Raw genomic sequence first — 20,273 nt, 5'->3', positions numbered from 1 at the left:
GGCCACTAGCTATACTCTCTCTCCACTTGCAAAGATTATGGAAAAATGTATTCATAGACAACTCATGCACCACCTAATCCAAAATCGCCTTATGGCAGACACTCAGCATGGCTTCCGTCCTCATCGCAGCACTACTTCAGCCCTCCTAGCCTTTACTAACACCATAAACCATAATCGCAACAATAATTATATATCCTCAGCCCTCTTTTTGGATCTTTCCAAGGCATTCGATATGGTTGATCACCAACTTTTAATCCACACCCTGCAAACATTCTGTCTAGATACTGGAGCCCTCCAGTGGTTTCGATCCTACCTGAATGGTCGACAGCAGGCTATCCCTCTGGCAGAACAAACTCTCTAACCTTTTACCTAACACCCTTGGAGTACCACAAGGCTCTATACTAGGGCCCTTGCTGTTCTCCATCTTCATTAACGACCTTTATACTGTCATCCCAAAAGTCAGCTGTATCCAATATGCTAATGACTCTACTCTGATTTGCTCAGCCACATCTCCAGTAGAGTTATGGTCAGCTACCCAGACCACCTTTAATACAATAGAAAACTGGCTTTCTGAACATCGTCTGATCCTAAATCCCAAAAAAAACTAAAATGCTGTTATTTTCACCAACACGTAGGTCTACCGCTTTCACCTTTACCATAAAATCAAATGATGGCACAATAATCTCCCCTGACCCATCTACAAAACTATTAGGTGTCATCATAGACAATAATCTAAAATTTGACCTACATGTTAACCAAACTATCAAAACCATCAATAAAAAACTAGGGTCACTTTACAGAATAAAAGCCTTCCTAGCCCCTCCAGCTAAAATTGCCATAGCTCGCTCTCACCTTCTTTCAACCCTTCTGTATGCATCCCCTCTACTCTCGAATTTAAACAAGACTGTCCTTAACAAACTCTCAATTTGCTACAACCACATTGCCAGGTTTGCCACTGGGCTGCCTTTTAGGACACATCATTGCATCAATCTAAATCAGCTTGGGTGGCTTGAACTACCCAGCCTAATCCAGTATAACCAACTGATTATGGCCTATAAAATCCTCTATAATCCGGACAATACTCCTACACTTAAAATATTATCACCCCCTATAACAATCCTAGACCGCTTCAATCTTCTAACAAACTACTAATTCAAACTAGCAAAATTAGTAACACAGCCGGTGATTCTCTCTTTGCAAACTCTGTAAGTAGATCCTGGAACTCTCTTCCAGCTGATATTACCTTACTTTCCACCTTAGGTCAATTTAAAACTATACTCAAACAACATTTGTCACTTAACTGGCTATGTCAATGTATCAAGCCTGGCTAACTCTCTCTAGAATGTGTAAAAATCTGTTAGCCAGTTTACTGTGTAATTTAATTTAATCCTGACTTGTGCTCAGGATTAACTGTAACCTGTGGAACTAACTTGCTTACTTATGTAATCTCTGTAAATAGTCTGTTTGTAATATGTAATGCTGGTATTATGTAATGCTGTATCTGCTTACGCTTGGAGCTTTTCTCCCCGGGCCTCCGCTGAAAATGGACATGCATCCAGTCGGACTATCCTGGTCAACAAATGTAAAATAAATAAAATAATATTTATTTATTTATTTAACATTTGTTTACCGGGGAGGTCCAACTGGACGAGAAGTGCATTTTCAGCCAGGACCTTGGGGAGAAAAACACCAAAGTACAAATAAAAAGACAGTTGGCAATAATTACCAAAAAAAGTATACATTCTGCTTAACAGCATAACATTGCTCTACTAGTTAGTACATAGCAGCAATAGTACAGCAAGTGAGAATAAGTACAATTACAACACAGAGCATAACAGTCTGCCTACCAGCATAACACTGATCTTGTTAGTATCTAGCAATAATAAAACCTTCAAAGTATAAATGGGGTAGTTATATAATAATAACAATAAAACCTTCAAAGTATATATGGGGTAGTACTAATGGAGTTCATGGATATAACTGTAAGCAAAGTCATGAGAAATACAATTCCGTCGCTCAACTTTTATGCCAATAAATGTTTATGTTGACTTTTGCTGGGTTCATTTTCAGTCTCTGCTGTGATGCAACAGGTGTTTTTCATTCTATAGTTGCTGTTCTACCTGTCCTGGTTCCTGATTTGTGTACAGTTCTGTCACTCCTAATATACTTGAAGTAAATACAACTTGCCATAATTCAGAATCAGTGGGAGCCCTAAGCTTGTTTTCCTGCAACAAAATGGTCCCATCTAGGGGTGATGGGAGACGATGACACCTGAAGTGTGTTCCTTATGTCCAGTCTACTCCACAATTTTGTTTTGTTTGCTGTCATTGCAGAAAACCCTGCTTCACAAAGACAGGATGTTGGAAATGGAAGCAGGGTTTTCAGTGTTTTTGTGGAGATCTCAGGATATTCCACCTTGACTTTAATCCAAAATGTTGGCAGAGCTGAAGTTGTCTCAAACATACTTTTAAGCCCACCGTCATTTGCAATTTCAAGCAGCTGATCTTCTTCCGGCACTGACAAAGTCGATTCCCCTGGCTTGTTCACAAATGGGTCGCGGATCCATTCTTTCCCAGTTCCTGGGTCTTTTGTGGTTGGGAAATAATGCACAAACTTTTTTAAAAGTAAAGATAGGTGATCGTGCACCAGTTGGGAGAATGAAGGCCCAGGCTCAGTCTCTTCCAAAATCCCTGCTAATGTTTTAAACATGTCAAATATCCCTATGTTCACTCACCGTCCCCACAGTTCCAGTTTGGCTTTGAATGCAGACACTATCTGCCAACTTAAAGATAGCTGTCCTTTTCCCCTTAAGTGATAGATTGAGTTCGCTGAGCAGGCGGAATATGTCACACAAGTAAGCAAGTTTTGTGATCCATTCTGTGTTACTGAAATGTGCTGCCAACGGTGACTGTTTTCCTAAAAGAAATCTTTGGAGTGGTTCTCGTAACTCAAACACTCTGGCCAGCGATCTACCTTTACAAGGCCATCTAACTTCTGTGTATAAGAGAAGACGTTTGTGCTCTGCGTCCACCTCCTCACAAAGCTGCTCGAACAGCCGCAAGTTAAGGGCATGTACTTTGATGTGGTCAACAACTTTAATGACATCATTCAAAACACTGTTAAGTTCAGGTGACTTTTTCAGCTAACCAACATTTCTCTATGAATGACAGTGCGTAGACTCACATTCAGATGCGACTTCCTTCACTCGAGCAGTGAAACCAGAAAGCCGACCAGTCATGGCAGCAGCTCCATCCGTGCATACACCGACACAAAAGGACCAATCAGTTTACCTGGCAACGATAATGCACATAACATATTCTCATATGCATCCTCCTGAAATATATATCGCACAAAAAACAAGCAGTATTACCTTGTTGTCAACATCAGCAGAGTCATCGGCATGGATTGCGTACCATGGTGACTCATTAATCCTGTCTAACAATTGTGCTTCAATGTCCTCTGCTATTTCATCAATTCATCTGGTGGAACCTGTGCTATCTTTTTAACTGCAGCCTCTCCAAAAAGTTCACGACAAATGTCCTTAGCAGCAGGCAAGATCAAATCTTCAATAGTAAAAGGCTTCTTAGCTTTAGCAATATGGTTAGCCACCAAGTATGAAGCTCTCTGTGCAGACAGAGTTGTTGATGTGGTGGCTTTCAGTAATTGCTTCTGTCCTTCGTGGTCACATTTTTTTTCTTTCAAAAAACTCCAAAGGCTTGCCTTTTAATGCAGGGTGCTTAGTCTCCATGTGGCGAAGTAGTTTGGAAGGCTTTATGGCCTCATTGGATAGCCGGTCACCACATATTATACAATATATGCTTGGAGCATGTCAATCACCAGTCACAATAAATCCATAGTTTAAGTAGGACTCTTGGTATTTTCTTTTAAAAGCAGCTTTCTTTTTAGTGTCAGTCTTAGAGTCTTCTGCTGTCTCAGCATCACAGGGTCTTTCCCCTTTTCCAAAGAAGCTCTACAGAGATGTTTGTTTTTCTCATTTTAAAAAAAATGAAGGGTTAACAAGTAAACACTGTAAACTGGCAAAACAACAAATGTTACACTAGTCCAGGAATAACTGCCATTAAAGTAATTTATTCAATACGTTTGATATAAGCTCTTTCCTTTTTCACAGAAAACTTCATCAGATAAAAACCATTAAAAAACGGAAGACAGTTTATAAACTTTATATTATATTACTGTAAAGTTTATAAACCAAGCCTTCCTGTTTTTAATTGCTTTTATCTAATGAAGTTTTCTTTGAAAAACGAAAGAGCTTATCTGAAACCTATGGAATAAAATCACTTAATGGCAGTGAGTAGCTGCTATTTGCTGTTTTACTCAGTTTACTTGTGGGGGAGGTTGAGTGGTACAGTCGAGGTAGGTAAAGCTAATGGCAACCTTTATTTAAGTTTTACCTGCAGTATTTAAATTAAAATATGCCCCTATTTGGATCGGTTCAGATTTATTATGCCAGAGGTTGAGTGGTATGGTTGAAGTTCATAAATCTGTATTTTTTTTTTTTTTTTTAAGCTTCAAGAGCAGTATTTACAGTCTATTATTCTATTCTATTTGTTTTTGTCCAGATTACTTGTGCCAAAGTTTGAGTGGTATTGGCATACCTCTCAATTTTACAGATTTTTGCAGAATGTCCAGATTTTTGCCTTATATTTTTTATCTCTTCCTCATAAAATTGGCGATTCTCTGACAAATGACTGGGATGATTTGAGGACTGATGTCACTAAACAATGATATACATTTGTGTTTCAGACTTCATATCCTTCAGGAAAATGCATGCGGAGACAAATCCCATTATTCTAGCAACTTCCTAAGTTTTCTAACTTAAATGTCTGTTAAGAGCAATATTTAAAATCTACCCCTTTTTTTGGGCCTTTGTTACCTCATTCTGTCAGGCTTTGTCCAGATGTTTTGAGCTAAGAGGCTGAGACTATGGAGGTACGCACACTGCTGCCAGAGATCACTCTCCACTCTCTCAGTCACACACACACACACACACTCTTTTGCATTCACTCACACACATCGCTCTCACTCTTCCGATCACACACACAGTCACTTCCTCATTCATTCACATGGCTGGCATGTGGATGAAGGCAAGGTGGTCCATACAGCCTACCTTGATCTGGCCAAGGCTTTTGATACCATTCCCCACTCATAAATCACAGATAAACTCATTAAGCTTGGCATCAACCCCTATATCACTAGGTGGGTTGCAAACTGGCTTACAAAGAGAACCCACAGTGTGAAAGTAGCTGACTCCAAGTCAGACTGCCGATGAGTCATGAGTGGAGTCCCACAGGGTTCGGTCCTGGGTCCTCTCTTGTTTGGTATCTACTTCTCTGAAGTCCAAGCCAACACGAAGGGACTCTGGCTGACAAAGTTCGCAGACAATTTCAAGTTGGAAGTTATTATTAACTACCCAAGTGATGTTGATATCCTACAGAATGGCCTCACTGTGACCAACGACTGGTGTCAGAACCATGGCCTTAAGCTCAATGCCAAAAAATGTGTTGTCATCCCCTTTGGAAAAAACCTGGTTCCCATAAAATACCACATTGATGGTAGTCCACTGAACAGAGAAGGCATTATAAAAGATCTGGGAACACAGGTGGACAGCAACCTCTCTTTTGATCACCACATTGCCACTGTGGTCAGAAAATCCTTCTATGTGGCACATCTTATTACTAAGGGTTTTGCATCCATGAAGAAAGAGGTCATTGTCTCCCTCTACTCTTCCCTCATTAGGCCAATCATCGAGTACAATGCCCCATTTGACATGTACCTCACTACACACCCGCAACAACTGGAGAGGCAGCAAAAGTACCTCACAAAGTGGATCCTAGGCCTTAAACACTTGTCCTATATGGACAGACTCAAAAAACTCCAACTATTCTCGGTCTCATATCGCATACTTAAAGGCGATCTCTGCTTGACTTACAAAGCCATGTCTGACCCAGCTCCATTAGAAATGCTACATCTAAAGAAATCCCAATCCCTCTGCACCACACACTCCAGAGACCTAAACCTCATTACCACAATTAACAGAACATGCTGGAGGGATAGGTTCATAACCCAGAGACTGCTCATGCTATGGAACAGACTTCCCATACATGTCAAGCAGAGCACCTCACTGACCATCTTCAAGAAAAATCTTGATGAGTGGATGGGAAACAGAAAATGCACCCAGGGGATAACTCCAGTAGCTCTACTCGACAGAGGTACTGGGAACTAAGTTCGTGTGGCACTATGCCAGGGTAATCCTACGGCTAGGCTTGTAAAGGCCCCAGGGCCATTAACCTAGTACACACACCTATGGACATTCATTCACACATCGCTCTCACACACACACAGTCATTTCCTCATTCATTCACACATCGCTCTTATTCTGCTGATCTCACACACACACAGTCACTTCCTCATTCAGTCACACATCACTCTCACACACACACAGTCATTTCCTCATTCATTCACACATCGCTCTTATCCTGCTGATCTCACACACACACAGTCACTTCCTCATTCAGTCACACATCGCTCACACACACACAGTCATTTCCTCATTCATTCACACATCGCTCTTATTCTGCTGATCTCACACACGCACAGTCACTTCCTCATTCAGTCACACATCGCGCTCACACTTCCGATGTCACACACAGTCACTTCTTCATTCATTCACACATTGCTCTCACTCTTCCAATCTCACACACACACAGCCACTTCTTCATTCATTCATACATCGTTCTCACTCTCCTGCTCACAAACACACACACACTGCTTTCATGCACACATTTAACTCACACATGCAGACACATATACACTCATATAGGCATTCACTTACCCGATGGCCCGGTACCGGTCTGCGGCTCAGTGGTTGGGGACCGCTGTGCTAGAGTACTTTGAGCCCCTGGAAGGTACTGTGCCAGGAGGTGCAACCACAGAGTGAGAAGTTGCCCAAACTTGCATAGCTAGGTGTCACAGACAGCAAGAATGGGTGCCCCCCTGCCTGTTTATGTACCACATTACTGTGGTGGTGTTGTCTGCTTTGACTAACAGGACCCCTGGTTCCCATTTTTCCTTGAAAACTATCAGGCGTTTTTGCACAGCCATAAGCTCTTTCCAGTTTATGTACCTGTCCTTGAACTGAACATCCCATTACCCTTGGGATTGGAGGTGTCAAAAGTGAGCTCGCCAGGCTGTCTTGAGGCATGTGTGGTGAGAGTTTGACCCTGGGGAGTGAATCTGAATGGAAGGCCCTGATTTTGTGCAAAAGCCTGTACCCACCATGCAAACTGCTCTTTAAGATAAGGGATCTGCATCTCAGTCATCAGGGACTGAGTGCTGTTACCATACATTTTTGAGGTACCACTGAAGTTTCCTCATGTGCAGCCTGGCCATGGGCACCATGAGGATACAAGATGCCATGTATCCCTGTACTTGGAGAAACTCTCTGCACTCAATGCAGTGTTTCTGCTGGATTCTTTGAAAGTAGTGGGTCAAAAAGCAGACCTTGTCTGGAGGGAGGAAAGAAGGCGTTTTTAAGTGAAGAGTCTAAGAGTGCCCCCAAGGAAAACTATCCTGTTGGTTGGAACAGTGCTGGATTTTTGCAGATTTACTGTGAAGCCCAGGGAGGACAGGGCGTCTTGGGTAAACTTCAGATTCTTGTGAAGTTTTGATAGATTGGTGGCCTGTATCAGGCAATCGTCCAGGTAAGGGTACATCTGGACCCCTCTAGTGCTGCAGAAGGCAAATGCAGGGGTTAAGCCCTTACTGAAAACCCCTGAACAGCAGACAAGCTAAAGGGCAGTGCTGAAAATAGAAAGTGACTTGAACCTGCTCTGAATCAATGAAAGCTTCTGTGCGATTCTTGAATTGGGATGTGAAGGTAGGCATCTTTTAGATCCACAGACACCATAAAAGCGCATGGGGCTACCATGGGCAGGAGGTTTTTAAGAGTGAACATTTTGAATTTTGGAAGCAGGATAAACTCATTCTGGCTGGACAGGTCTAAGACAGGACATAAAGAGCCTTCTTTTCTGGGAACCAGGAATAGACAGGAATAGAACCCTTTGCCTTTTTATGTTCTTGAACTGGTTCCACTGAATCCCTGAGAACACAAAATCTGGATTTGAGAAAGGGCCTCTGTTCTTTAACTGTCTGTTCTGAATAGCAAAACCCCTTGTTTCCATTTTGCTTTGAAAGCTACTAAGTCCTTCTGAACTGCCATCAGTTCTTTCCAGCTTATGTACTTGTCGCTGACTTGAACTTCCCATTTGCCTTGGGACTGAATGTGTTGGAAATCTGTCCTGCAGGAATATATGGATTGCCTAAATATTTTAAAGGTTCGCTGAAAGTGAGTTTGTAACCATGTGAAATGACGTCTAGAATCCACTTATCTGAAGTAATGAGAGTCCGAATCTGTTTGAACAGGGGCAGCATTCTTCCTAGTCTTGTGGGGTGGTGGGGATGGGTGACATGCTCTCTGGCAGAAGCCTGAGGCCTAGAACTCCTTTGTTTGGAAGTTTTTGAGGACCATTGCCTGGGTCTCTGCAGCTGTTGCCACTGCTTACGAGTCCTTTCCCACTGGGCTTTCTCTGTCTACCTCTAGGTGGCGAGGGAAAGGACCATTGTTTAGTGGGGAAGTTCTTACTAAACCTAGGAGGCTGAACTTGGAGGAAGTCTTTAACAGTCTGCACAGATAGCAGTTTTGTCCTCCATCTTTAAGAACAGTGTCAGCTTTAGAACCAAAGTGGAATTCCTTGTAATGGGGATCATCAAGAAGGTTAGATTTAACATGGTCAAGAAGACACTGTTCCCTAAGAAACGCATACCTTCTGATAACTGAGCCAGTAGCAGCTGCCAGGCTAGAAGCCTACGCAGCATCACAGCCACAGTGTAAGGAATGCCTTGTTACCCGAGTGGCAGAGATCCAAAAGCTCTTTAGAAAGATTTTTATCCTCCAGTGAAGAGACCTTTAGTTTAAGCTGATCTAGACTGGTTTGCTGATATTTAATCACGTGAAACGGACAGTTGAGAGCCCTTATAGTAAGCGTGGCTGATGTATATACCTTTTTTAAAAAATCAATCAAAGGCCAAACTCTCTCTAGAGGAAATGGCTCTTGCACCTTTGAGTCCTGGGGTGACCACTTCTGGATCAGCAGATGGATTTTTGAAAAAGTATTTATGGGAGTCCTGCATCTTATAAAACCTATATGGTTTACAAGGGGCTGGGAAAACAGATTCAGGATTCAAGGAGGAATCCTGGAAGACAATCTCAGCCACTTCTAAAATGGGTGGAATAGCAAGAGCTTTGTGGTCTGGCAGATCCAGGAACTCCCTTAACTCTCTTTTTTGACTGAAGGTATTCCTGTGCTTCCCACTGGAAATGTTCCATCATAGCATGCGGAGTTCTCTCTAAAGGTGATATCCTCTGGTAGGGAGGCAGAGGCCAGGTTCTCCTCTGAACCTGAATCCTCAAAAGAGGTGAGGGAGGGTCCTTTTTCAGAACCAGACCCCTCTAAGTCTCAATCCTCATCAGATTCAAAAGGATCTGGGAAAGCTTGCGAAATATGATCCCTTTTCCTTTTACCTGGGGAGGCATCCCCAGATGCTTGTCTAGACCTAACTATGGAGATAACAGGTCTTCAGCTAGTCTAAGTCCTGTTGGTATCCCTGAGAAAGGGAGATGGTAGGCCTAGGCAAAGGCTCTGCAACAGTACTTCTGTTAGGAACTGCTTTGGCCTTGGGCCTAGGGATGTCCAACATCTTGACGCTGGTTGCTCGGGAAGAAAGATGAACCAGTGTAGGGCAAAGCAGCAAAACAATGTCAAAGGGAAGAAAGCGCTCTTTGGGAGCAGAGGCCTACGCAGCAGCCCCAGACTCGACCGACAAGCTGAAAGCAAGGGCCTATGTAGAAATAGAGGGGCCCAATGGCATGTTGGACTCCAAACAGGTCTCAACAGAGGCCTGCTCCACCACCTCAGAAATAGAAGGGGGCTGCAAAAGCTCCTTGCCTTCTTCAACAATCACAAGCCTAGAAGGAGAAACAGACAGAGTGGTTGTTGTCAGAGAGCCCAAGCTTGGGTCTCATTATCTTTTTCCCTCTTATGCCTAGGGTGTTCAACCTCTGAACAACCGATGGAAGTCATCGGACGCTGATGAGAAAACTCAAGACTAAAGAATCTAGCTAAAATCTTGGCCCTACGTCTGATCATCCTAGAGTTGAAGTGGACACAAAGCGGCAACTAGGGATGTCTTTATCAGGGCCTGAACAGGTGACACAAAACAAGTGGAAATCTCTGTGTGGGATGTGATTTCCACAGCGGAGACAATTACTTACTTTATCTGACATGAGTTTAAAACAAAAGAAAGGAGTTCCCCAATGGGGTGCTTATCTTTCCGATGACTTCTCTCTAATGCAGACCAACTGATACTACATTGGGCTCAGACGGCAAGAAAAGACTGATATCATGGTGTCAGCTGGCTCCCTATATACCCAAGCATACTGACGTCAGATACAGAGTCTGCCAGCCTAAGGTGGAGGGAGATTTTACTGTGGTAGTCCGGCTGGCCAAGGGCTAACGTGGCAGAAAATCCCCACAAGTCAGGACTGCCAACAGTGAAAAATGAACATCCAACTTTACTAGTATCTATATACAAGACCTAGTAGAAAGTTCTAACAGCGCACTAGAAAAAAAAATAAAAGGAGTTATTTAAAATGGCAAACAACTTATCGATATTAACCTTAGTTATAAGAAAAAAATAACAATCCTAAGGGAGCAATAAAGATTTTAATCAAAAATAGCGTTCACTTATTGTGAATGCGTTGGAGCTCTCAGAAAACACGTCTGGTCTAACAGGTGGCAAACGAGATCTGAGGAAAATCAATTGGGAGGAGGGAAATGTGGGTAGGGGAGGAGTTTGGGCTCTCAGATCCAATACTCTGGGGTGTAAGGCTCTGAGGTTGAATCTGAATGGATCAGACATCCAAAATGTTGAATCACATAAAAATAGACAACATCGGATCATACATGTTGTGCCTGGAGTACACTGGTGGGGTAGGGTCTGCTGCACATGTGCCTCCCACAAAAACTATTTGCTGGTTCTGTTTGCTACAATGGCACTTTCTGCAGCTGAAGGCAACTGGGAATATACAGCCTGCTAACTTGTCAGAATGTTGAGGCAAATGTGTTGCAGAAACACTAGATGAAATAAAGCCCACTTGTTACATCAATCGTTCTGGTTCAGGCATCAGCTAATGTCTTTAAAATACATACCTGTAAAGTGTATCTGTTCTTAAAACAGTTAGTAACCAGCTCTCCTTTGGATAACTGATACAACCAGGTCAATTTCCTCCCACTATGGCGACTTGCATAAAAGGCTGTAAATCGTTGATAACTCCGTTCAAGCTGCAAAAAAAAAATACGAACAAATATTCGTTAAATAAAAAAACAAATGTGAAAGGTAGGGATTTATATAAAATCAAAACTTCAGCAAAGGCAAGAAAAGATGCAGCAAAAAAAAGTTGCCCATTTTCATTCTTCCTCAGCCTGTGGGTTTGGATCTGATCCTTGGATCAGACTCGCCCACTGCAATAGCTCGTGGCTACCAAAAAGCTCTCAAGCTCCTACCTTACTCATAACGCACCCTTCCCAAGTTGCCTCAGATCTTGTATACTGATAGAAATATAGCTATATATTTAAATGTACACACACACATACATAGACATATATATATATATATATATATATATATATATACACACACATATACATACATATATATATATATATATATATATATATATATATATATATATATATATATACACACACACACACACACACACACACACACACACACACACACACACACACACACACACACACACACACACACACACGTGAAAACATTAAGTATACAAGATTACATATATATAGACAGACCATCTCTGGAGCTCAGCACAGGGAAGTGACAACATATGCCTATATGCCTACTTGCTCTTTTAGGAGTCTGAAGGTAGGGGGTTGGGGAGTGGGTTGTGGAAGAATGAAAATGGACAACACAGATGAACGTACGGTAGGTACATAACTTCTTTATTGAATGTTGCCAATTTTCATTCTATCCTCAACCTGTGGAACAGAGTTTCAGCTACCCTAAATCCTGGGTGGACTCAAGAAAAGATGCTCCTTAGCACCAATGAACCAAATGATACTCTTCCCCTGGAGATCAAGTCCAATTTGTAATGAGTAATAAAGGTGTAATAAAGGTATGGGGGGTAGCCCAAGTTGCGGCTGCACATACATCATCCATGGACACTCTAACCAGAAATACTGATGAAATCACTATGGCTCTAGCTGAATGGGCTAGCAAAGGTTTTGGTAAAGTAATACCCTGTTTATTGTAAATGAGGGAAATACAAGCCATGATCCATCTAGCCAATGTTACTTTGCTCAATGGTTTGCCCGCTCTTACTTCTGAGAAGGAAATGAACAGTTGGTCAGATTTCCTGATATATTTTGTCCTGTGAAGGTAAAAATGCAATTGTCTGTGAACATCTAATAAATATAGCAAGTACTCACCTTTATTAGAAAAGTTAGGAAAAAATGCTGGTAAATTGATGGATGATATTTGTGTCCGATACTATTTTAGGTAGAAAGGATGGATTAGTACGTAATGCAACCCTGTCTTTATGAAAGATCAAATATATGCTGGTTGTGACGATCTCTGAAATTCTTCTTCCAGCGGTTATGGCTACTAAAATATAGTTTTCAAGAAAGAAACTTGAGATCACATTTAGCTGCAGGTTCAAGAGGAGGATGTATGATTGCTTGCACCACCAAATGCAGGTCCCAAGGGGGAGTAGGGTCTTTATAAGGAGGCTTTAGCAAGACACTTTCCTTTCAGAAAGGCTTTGGAGAGCTTTTGTGAAGCAAGTGGAGAACCTTAAAATACAATATGAAAACTGGAAATTGCAGCTAACTGTACCTTGACTGCTGAAGAAGGTGCTCCTTCATTAAACAGCTGGGCTGAAAAATCAAGGATACTAAGGATCGGAGCAGAGAAGGGGTCCAGATCATTTTGCAGTGGCCAGCAGACAAATCTCCTCCATTTACTGGAGTACAGTTTATGTGTAGATGGCTTATGAGAAAATAAAAGTATGTGACGGACTGGAGAAGAGAGCTTATTTTGTCTGGTTATCAATGGAATTGGAGAAGCCAAGCAGTTAGCCTGAGGTTTGTAATGTTCAGGTGAATCATACTTTTTGGGTGAGACGGAAGGTCTGGAACTGGATCCAGAATCTATGGTTGTTGAAGTAAGTGAGGCCCAAAGGCCAATACGTTGCAATGAGTATTACACCTTTGCTCTTCAACCTGCTTGCTTTCTGCAGAAATATTGGGATTAAGGGAGTTGGAAGAAAGGCATAAAGGAGACCAGGAGAGCAACTGTGAAAGACAGCATTCCTCGGTGATTCCCCTTGTGCAGGGATCAGGGCAAAATAGCTGCAGAATTTGTTATTTAGGGCAGAGGCGAAAAGAATGTACCAAGGCTGACCCCATTTGCAGAATATCGTTTCCGCTACTATCTGATTGAGGGACCACTAGTGAAGCATAAGAATGCATCTGCTCAATTTGTCTGCTATCACACTGGACTTCCCCGGAATGTGGATTGTTATTAGAAAGCGGATGGATGAGATCACTAACTGTCACACACTGAGCAGTTCTTGACACAAGGGGTAGGATCTGGTTGCTCCTTGTCTGTTGATGTACCAGACTACTGACATGCTGTCTGTCTGAACTGCAATAGTCCCCACAGGGAGAGCATTCCGGAAAGCCTGCAATGCCAGAAGCACTCCTCTCATCTCTAGGATACTGATATGCAAGTTGGCCTCTTCGGGTGAATAAGTGCCTTGGACTGTATTCCCCAGAAAATGCCCCCCCAACTGGAAAGCATCCATGGTTACCATGGCCATGGGCTGAGGGGGACTAAATGGATGGCCTTGTTGAATCTGCTCAGATTGATTCGCCATGACAGGTCTCTCTTGTATAAGTTGGTGATTCTTATCTGGGTTGACACTGGTTAGTGGAGAATGGACTACTGTGCTGAAAATAGCCACTGCAAGACTCTCATGTGAAACTTGGCCAGTGGAAGGTACAGTTGCGTACACTAACCATAAATGTAAATGTTCGAGTGTATTCACTGTTGCAGTCATCACTTGTGGGTTATCCCTACTGGGTAGCCCTCGGTCGGCCCGAATACCAGAGTCAAGCTTTTCCCCTGCACCAGCTGCTGTCGCCTGTGGACTGATGTCAGGTCATCATTGGTATAAAGGAGAGCAACCGGCACCATTACATCAGTTTTTGTTGCCCTAACATGTAGAAGCCCCTTGAAGGAAATGTTTTAAAGAGCCTCTGGTGACCCAAAGCCACAAGAATGACAGTTAATCTCCAAAAAGAATAAGATTAAGAGGGAAGGTGGGAGGAAAAATAGGACTGCAACAGTGAATACACTTGAACATCTACATTTATGGTAAGTGTACACAACTATACTATGTTCTTCGTGTTTTAGTGTTGCAGTCATCACTTGTGGGAGGATTCCCAAAGCTGAGGAAGGGGAGGATAGAAGTATGAAATTCCTAAGATTGAGCCAGCATGCCTTGCAGGACTGCAGAGGCAAAGCCTGCCCGAACTCTGGAGAACAGTGGCAGGTGGTAGTGTTTGGTGAAGGTATGGACCAAGGTCCAAGTGACAGCTTCCAGGATGTCCCTGGTGGGTACTCCTCTAAGGAAGGCAGTGGAAGTACAGGCTGCCCTAGTGGAATGTGTTCTGAAAAGTGTAGCAGAATTGTATGCAGCGAGTTATCCATTTTGAAATGGTCTGTTTGGAGATAGGCTTCCCCTCTTTCCCTGGGGCGAAGCCAACCAACAGTTGATCAGTCTTCCTAATGGGCTTTGTCCTGTCCAGGTAGTATCTTAACTGTCTGTGCACATCCGGTGTGTGCAGAATTCTCTCCCCTTTATTTTGGGGGTTTGGAAAAAAGGTGGGGAGATGTATAGCCTGTTTTAGGGTCACATCTGATACTACCTTTGGCATGAATGAGGAATTGGTTCTGAGAGACACCCTGTCTGCATGGAAGATAATGAAGGGTTCAGTGACCATGAGTACCTGACGTTCTGACACCCTCCTAGCTGAAGTAATACCCAAGAGGAAGGCAGTCTCCCAGGAGAAGTGTTTTAGGTCTGTTGATGCAGCTGGATCGAAGGGAGGCAATGTCAGTTTTTCTAAGACATAGTTCAGGTCCCAGGCTGGAGTGGGTGCCCTTCTAGGGGGCCTAATATTAAATACACCTCTGAGGAATTGCTTAATCAAAGGGTGAGAGAAGACAGGCTGATCAGCATGAAAGTGTGCTGAAATGGCTGAGGCGTGGATTTTAATGGAGAAAAAGGAGAGGCCCTTGTTAAGTAGTTCCACTAGGTAGTCCAGAATATGTGGGAGGGACGGCTGGGAGCTGCTGTGACCTTTTGATAGGTACCAGGAGTTGAATCTTTTCAGTAAGATTTCCTGGTGCTGGACCTTCTGGCTTCCTTAATAATGCCTAGAGGACCTGCTTGCTTAACTGTGGGTTATCCCCGGTCCCTTGGGTATAAGCCATGCAGAAAGCTTGAGAGTGTGCAGGTTTGGATGCAGAATCTCCCCTCTGGCTTGTGTCAGGAGGTCTGCAGTTAACGGGCAGGGGCCTGTAAGGCTCCTTGGTCAGTCTGAGCAGCAAAGGGTATCAATGGTGCCTGGGCCAATCTGGTGCTATAAGGATGGCTTTTGGTCCTTCCTGCCTTATTTTGAGCAGTACCCTTAGGAGTAAGGGTGGGGGGGATGCATAAATGAACAGATTGGTCCACTGGAATGAGAGAGCATCCATCTTCCAAGCTAGGGGGTGGAACTCCCTGGTGCAGAATTTGTGCAGCTGATTGTTGTGTTGTGAGGCAAAGAGGTCCACCTCTGGTGTCCCCCGGGCCTGGGTGATTTGGAGGAATGCCCCCTTTAGGAGTTTCCACTCATGGGGGACTAAGTAGTTTCTGCTAAGATGGTCTTTTAGGGTGTTGTTTACTCCTGTGATGTACTAGACTATCAGGTGTAGGCCCATGGAGGAGGCTGTCTGCCACAGGCGCATGGCTAGCCGGCAGAGGGGGTAGGAGTGTCCCCTCCCACTTGTTGATGTACCACATGACTGTGGTATTGTCTGTTTTTATGAGGAAGACTCCTGGTTTTAGGTGGTCTTGGAAGGATGTGATAGCCTTGTGAACTGCCATCATTTCCTTTAGGGCGATGTGCCAATTAAGGTGTCTGAGGTCCCAAGAGCCTTGGGTGCACCGGGTGCCTAAATGAGCACCCCAATCTAGGTCTGAGGCATCTGTGGTGATAGACTGGCCTTGTGGTAGGTTCATTTATTTATTTTATTTTACATTTGTTAACCGGGAGAGTCCGACTGGATACATGTCCATTTTCAGCGGAGGCCCGGGGAGAAAAGCTCCAAGTACATAACAGACATATGAACATTGTTAATGCAAAAAAAGGAAGATAGTTGAGTTCTAAATACAATATAAAGATACATCACATCTTGGGAAAAAAAAAACAGCAGCAGCATATAAAAAAACATAGGTCAGTTACAAAGGCGAGGCCGCTTGTTAAAAAGCGGTTAAGGATAGTGAGGTAAGAGAAGGGTAAATGATAGTGGTTACTCAGGTTTGGAACAGGGACATTGCCAGAGAGTATTGAGATGGGGTTTAAGCTTTTTTTTGAATTGTAGGAGTGAGGGTTCTGAGGTGAGCATGGTCGGTAGGGAGTTCCACATTTTACCTACAAAGTTTGAGAATAGAGAATCCCCAGCAGAATTATTGGCTTTGGTAGTTTGAGCTAAGATCTTATTGGAGGAGCGTAAAGATTGCAGGTTAATATAGGGGTTAATGATGTTTTCAGAGCTGGTGTTTTCTCTGGGTGATACAGTATCTGGTGAGCCATTTTGAGTTGGTTGAAATGGAGTTGGCTGGAAAACTCTAACCACTCTAGTTGCTTCAAGTTAGTGCAGTGGTGCGTTCTAAAGGTGGAATTTGTGGCAAATCTAGCTATGTGATTGTAACAAGAAGCAAGTTTGTTAAGGGTTGCCTTGTTTAGGTTTGTAAAGAGGGGGGAGGCATAGAAAAGAGTTGATAGTAGGTGTGTGCTGGCAATTGTAATTTTAGCGTGAGGAGTGAGAAAGTGTTTTACTTTATAAAGAGAGCCAAGCTTTTTATTGACGGTTTTGATGGTAAGATTTAAATGGGTGTCAAATTTAAGGGAGTTATCAATGGTAACACCTAATAGCTTTGTGTGAGCTTCTGGTGATATAGTGATTCCATTGGAGGATGTAATAGAGAAGGTGGGGGGAAGAGTCTTGTTAGTGGGTGAGAAAGTAAGTAGTTTTGTTTTGTTGGGGTTGAGAACTAGTTGTCGACTTGAGAACCATTTTTCTATTAGGTTGAAGGTGTCTTGGGTTGAAGCAGTGAGGTCTGCCAGGTTGGAGGCAGTGCTGATGATAGTCGAATCATCTGCATATTGAATGCATGTGGCATGGGGGTGATTGTGGGCAGGTCATTAACAAAGATGGTGAAGAGAAGAGGGCCAAGAATAGATCCTTGGGGAACTCCAAGTGTAACAGGTAGGCATGTAGATAATTTGTCCTGCCATAGAACAGCCTGTTGCCTATTGGACAGGTAGGATTGGAACCATTTCAGCGTGGAATTGCTGAGTGATAGTTTTTAATGTATGGAGGAGTTGAATGTGGTTCACCATATCAAAGGCCTTGGAGAGGTCTAAGAAAAGAGCAGATGATAGTTTATTATTGTTTCTGAAGTTATTGATGGTATTAGAAAAGGATAGTAGGGCTGATGTGGTACTGTGATTTGGCCTGAAGCCATGTTGGGAGTTAGCTAGAATTTTATTTTTGGTGAGGTGTTCCATCAGTTGTTTGTGGACACACTTTTCCATAATTTTGGCCAGGGGTGAGAGTATAGCTATAGGTCTGTAGTTGGTTAGCTCTAGTGAGCTACCACCTTTATGGAGAGGAAGAATGTGGGACATTTTCCATATGGAGGGGATGAAGACTTCTGACAAGGTACGGTTTATGATTATGGAGACGGGATAGGAAATGGCCTCAGCTGCTTTTTGCAGAAACTCAGCTGGGAGAAGGTCAGCTGCTAGCTTAGTGGGTTTTAGTTTTTTAAGAAGAGATGTTATAAAGGATATGGGTACTGGATCGAAGGTAAATAGATGATCTGATGTAGTTGTAGTATTCTGCTGGCATGGGTAGTGGAGTGGGCTGGTTGTTTGTTTGAATTGTGTGGCCAGGGATTGTATAGTTTCTGTGAAGAAACTATTGAATGTGTTAGCGATGTTTACAGGGCACTACTGTTTGCAAGTTGTTGGAGTGGGAGTGGTTGCCTGGCCTGGGTGCAGGAGCTTGTTTAAGCCTGCCCAGAATTTTTGTGGATTATTAAGGTGTTTGTGTTGGAGGTGGAGGAAGAAGTTTTTTTTATCATTTAAGATCATTCTTTTAGTTTCATTTCTAAGTTGCCGGAAGGTTTGGTGGGAGTGTGGGTCTTTAGAGGTACGCCATGTGACCCACATCTTGTTTCTAGATAGGATTTTGGATTTTGTTTCCTTAGAGCCATGGTGCGGTTTTGGTTTTAGTTCTAATGGACCGTATTGGAGCATGGGAATCTAGAATCTTGAGGAAGGTGGTGTTGAAGTAGATAACTGCCTCTTCAAGAGGAAGAGACTTGAGTATTGTCCAGTTGTGGGCTTTAAGTTCAGTTTGAAAAATGGAGGCGTTGAATTTATTATTATTCCTGATTTTTTTTATGGTTGTAAGAAGGGGGGTGATTTTCTTGAATTTGATAACATAGGTGAGTAAGTGATCACTCATGTCCTCTGGGTGAGTACCTGCTGAGTACTGGTCAGGATCTTTATTAGTAAGGATCCAGTCCAGGATGCTGTCTTTGTTTTGGGGTTTACCTAGTCTGGTAGGAGTGGATATGAGCTGAGAAAAGCCATGTAGATTTATGCTGCTAGATGGGGAGTTAGGTGAAGGGAAGGCCTTGTTCTGAGTGCAGGCCACTGCCCACCAAAGAAACTCGTTCCTTATGCATGGAATGAGGGGGAGAGTGGTCTCCATAGATTGAAAGTGTTGGCACCAAAGGTTCTTTAGGTACCACTGGAGTTTCCTCATGTGCAGCCCGGCCAGGGGAATCATCAGAATGCAGGATGACATGTAACTCGGTGCTTGCAGAATTTTCCTTGCTGTGAGTTTTTTTTTCTGAGAGCAACTGGGAGAAGAAGTTTGGCAGAAAGCATTGTTTTTCTGGTGAGAGGAAGGCTGTTTGGGAGGCTGTGTCCAAGAGTGCACCTAAAAAGGTGATCTACCTGCAGGGGTTTAGGTTTGACTTTTTCCTGTTGATAGTGAACCCTAAAGAGGTTAGGGTTGTTTGTACAAAGATCAGGTCCTGTAGTAACTTCTCTTTTTTTTCTCTGCTTGGATTAGGCAGTCGTCCAGATAAGGGTAAATCTGGATATTTTGCTGTCTGCAGAAGGCAACCACTGGGGTCAGGCATTTTGTGAAGACCCTGGGAGCCGTAGATAAGCCAAAGGGTAGCGCAGAGAACTGAAAGTGATGTGAACCTGCTCTGAAGTGTAGGTATTTTCTGCAAGACTCCCTTATGGGTATATAAAGGTAGGCATCCTTTAGGTCTAGAGTGGCTAGCCATGCATTTTTTCCCAGCATTGGTAAAAGTTTTTGAAGAGTAAGCATTTTGAATTTTGGGACCTCTAGGAAGGTGTTTAGAGTGGACATGTCGAAGATGGTTCACCAAGTACCTTCTTTTCTTGGCACTAGGAACAGTCTGGAGTACAAACCTTTTCCTGCTTGCTCCTGTGGCACAGGTTTCACTGCCCCTTGAGCATGGAGTATGTGCACTTTTTAATGCTTCTGCCAACTGATTTGGAGGTAGATTTTGGTAATCTGTTAAGGATGAGACTTGTTGGAAGGTAAATTTGTAGCCCTGAAAAATTATTTTTAATACCCACTGGTCCTTTGTTACAGACAGCCAATTTTGTTTGTAAAGGGATAGCCTTCCTCCTAACCTCTGATGGGAGGGGGAGTGGGAGTCACTGCACATTCTTAAGTAGTGAGTGGACTTAGAACTCCCTGCTGTGGGAGTGGTGGTGGGCCAC

At 43.1% G+C, this 20,273-nt stretch overlaps 1 protein-coding gene across 2 annotated transcripts in view; it reads right to left on the bottom strand.

The window, feature by feature from the left end:
- CUL1 (cullin 1) overlaps positions 1 to 20,273 on the bottom strand; it is a 3,347,782-nt gene that overhangs the window by 1,094,136 nt on the left and 2,233,373 nt on the right. For both annotated transcript variants that reach the window (XM_044064870.1, XM_044064871.1), the window contains exon 16: positions 11,289 to 11,420. In XM_044064870.1, the coding sequence (XP_043920805.1) occupies positions 11,289 to 11,420 (132 nt within the window). The remainder of the gene's footprint in view (positions 1 to 11,288; positions 11,421 to 20,273) is intronic.

Source organism: Protopterus annectens, chromosome 3.part0 (assembly GCF_019279795.1).
Source record: "Protopterus annectens isolate FY-2018-M chromosome 3.part0, PAN1.0, whole genome shotgun sequence".
Taxonomy (NCBI): domain Eukaryota; kingdom Metazoa; phylum Chordata; order Ceratodontiformes; family Protopteridae; genus Protopterus; species Protopterus annectens.
Note: the sequence above shows the minus strand (reverse complement) of the source record. Positions and strands in the feature narration are given on the sequence as shown.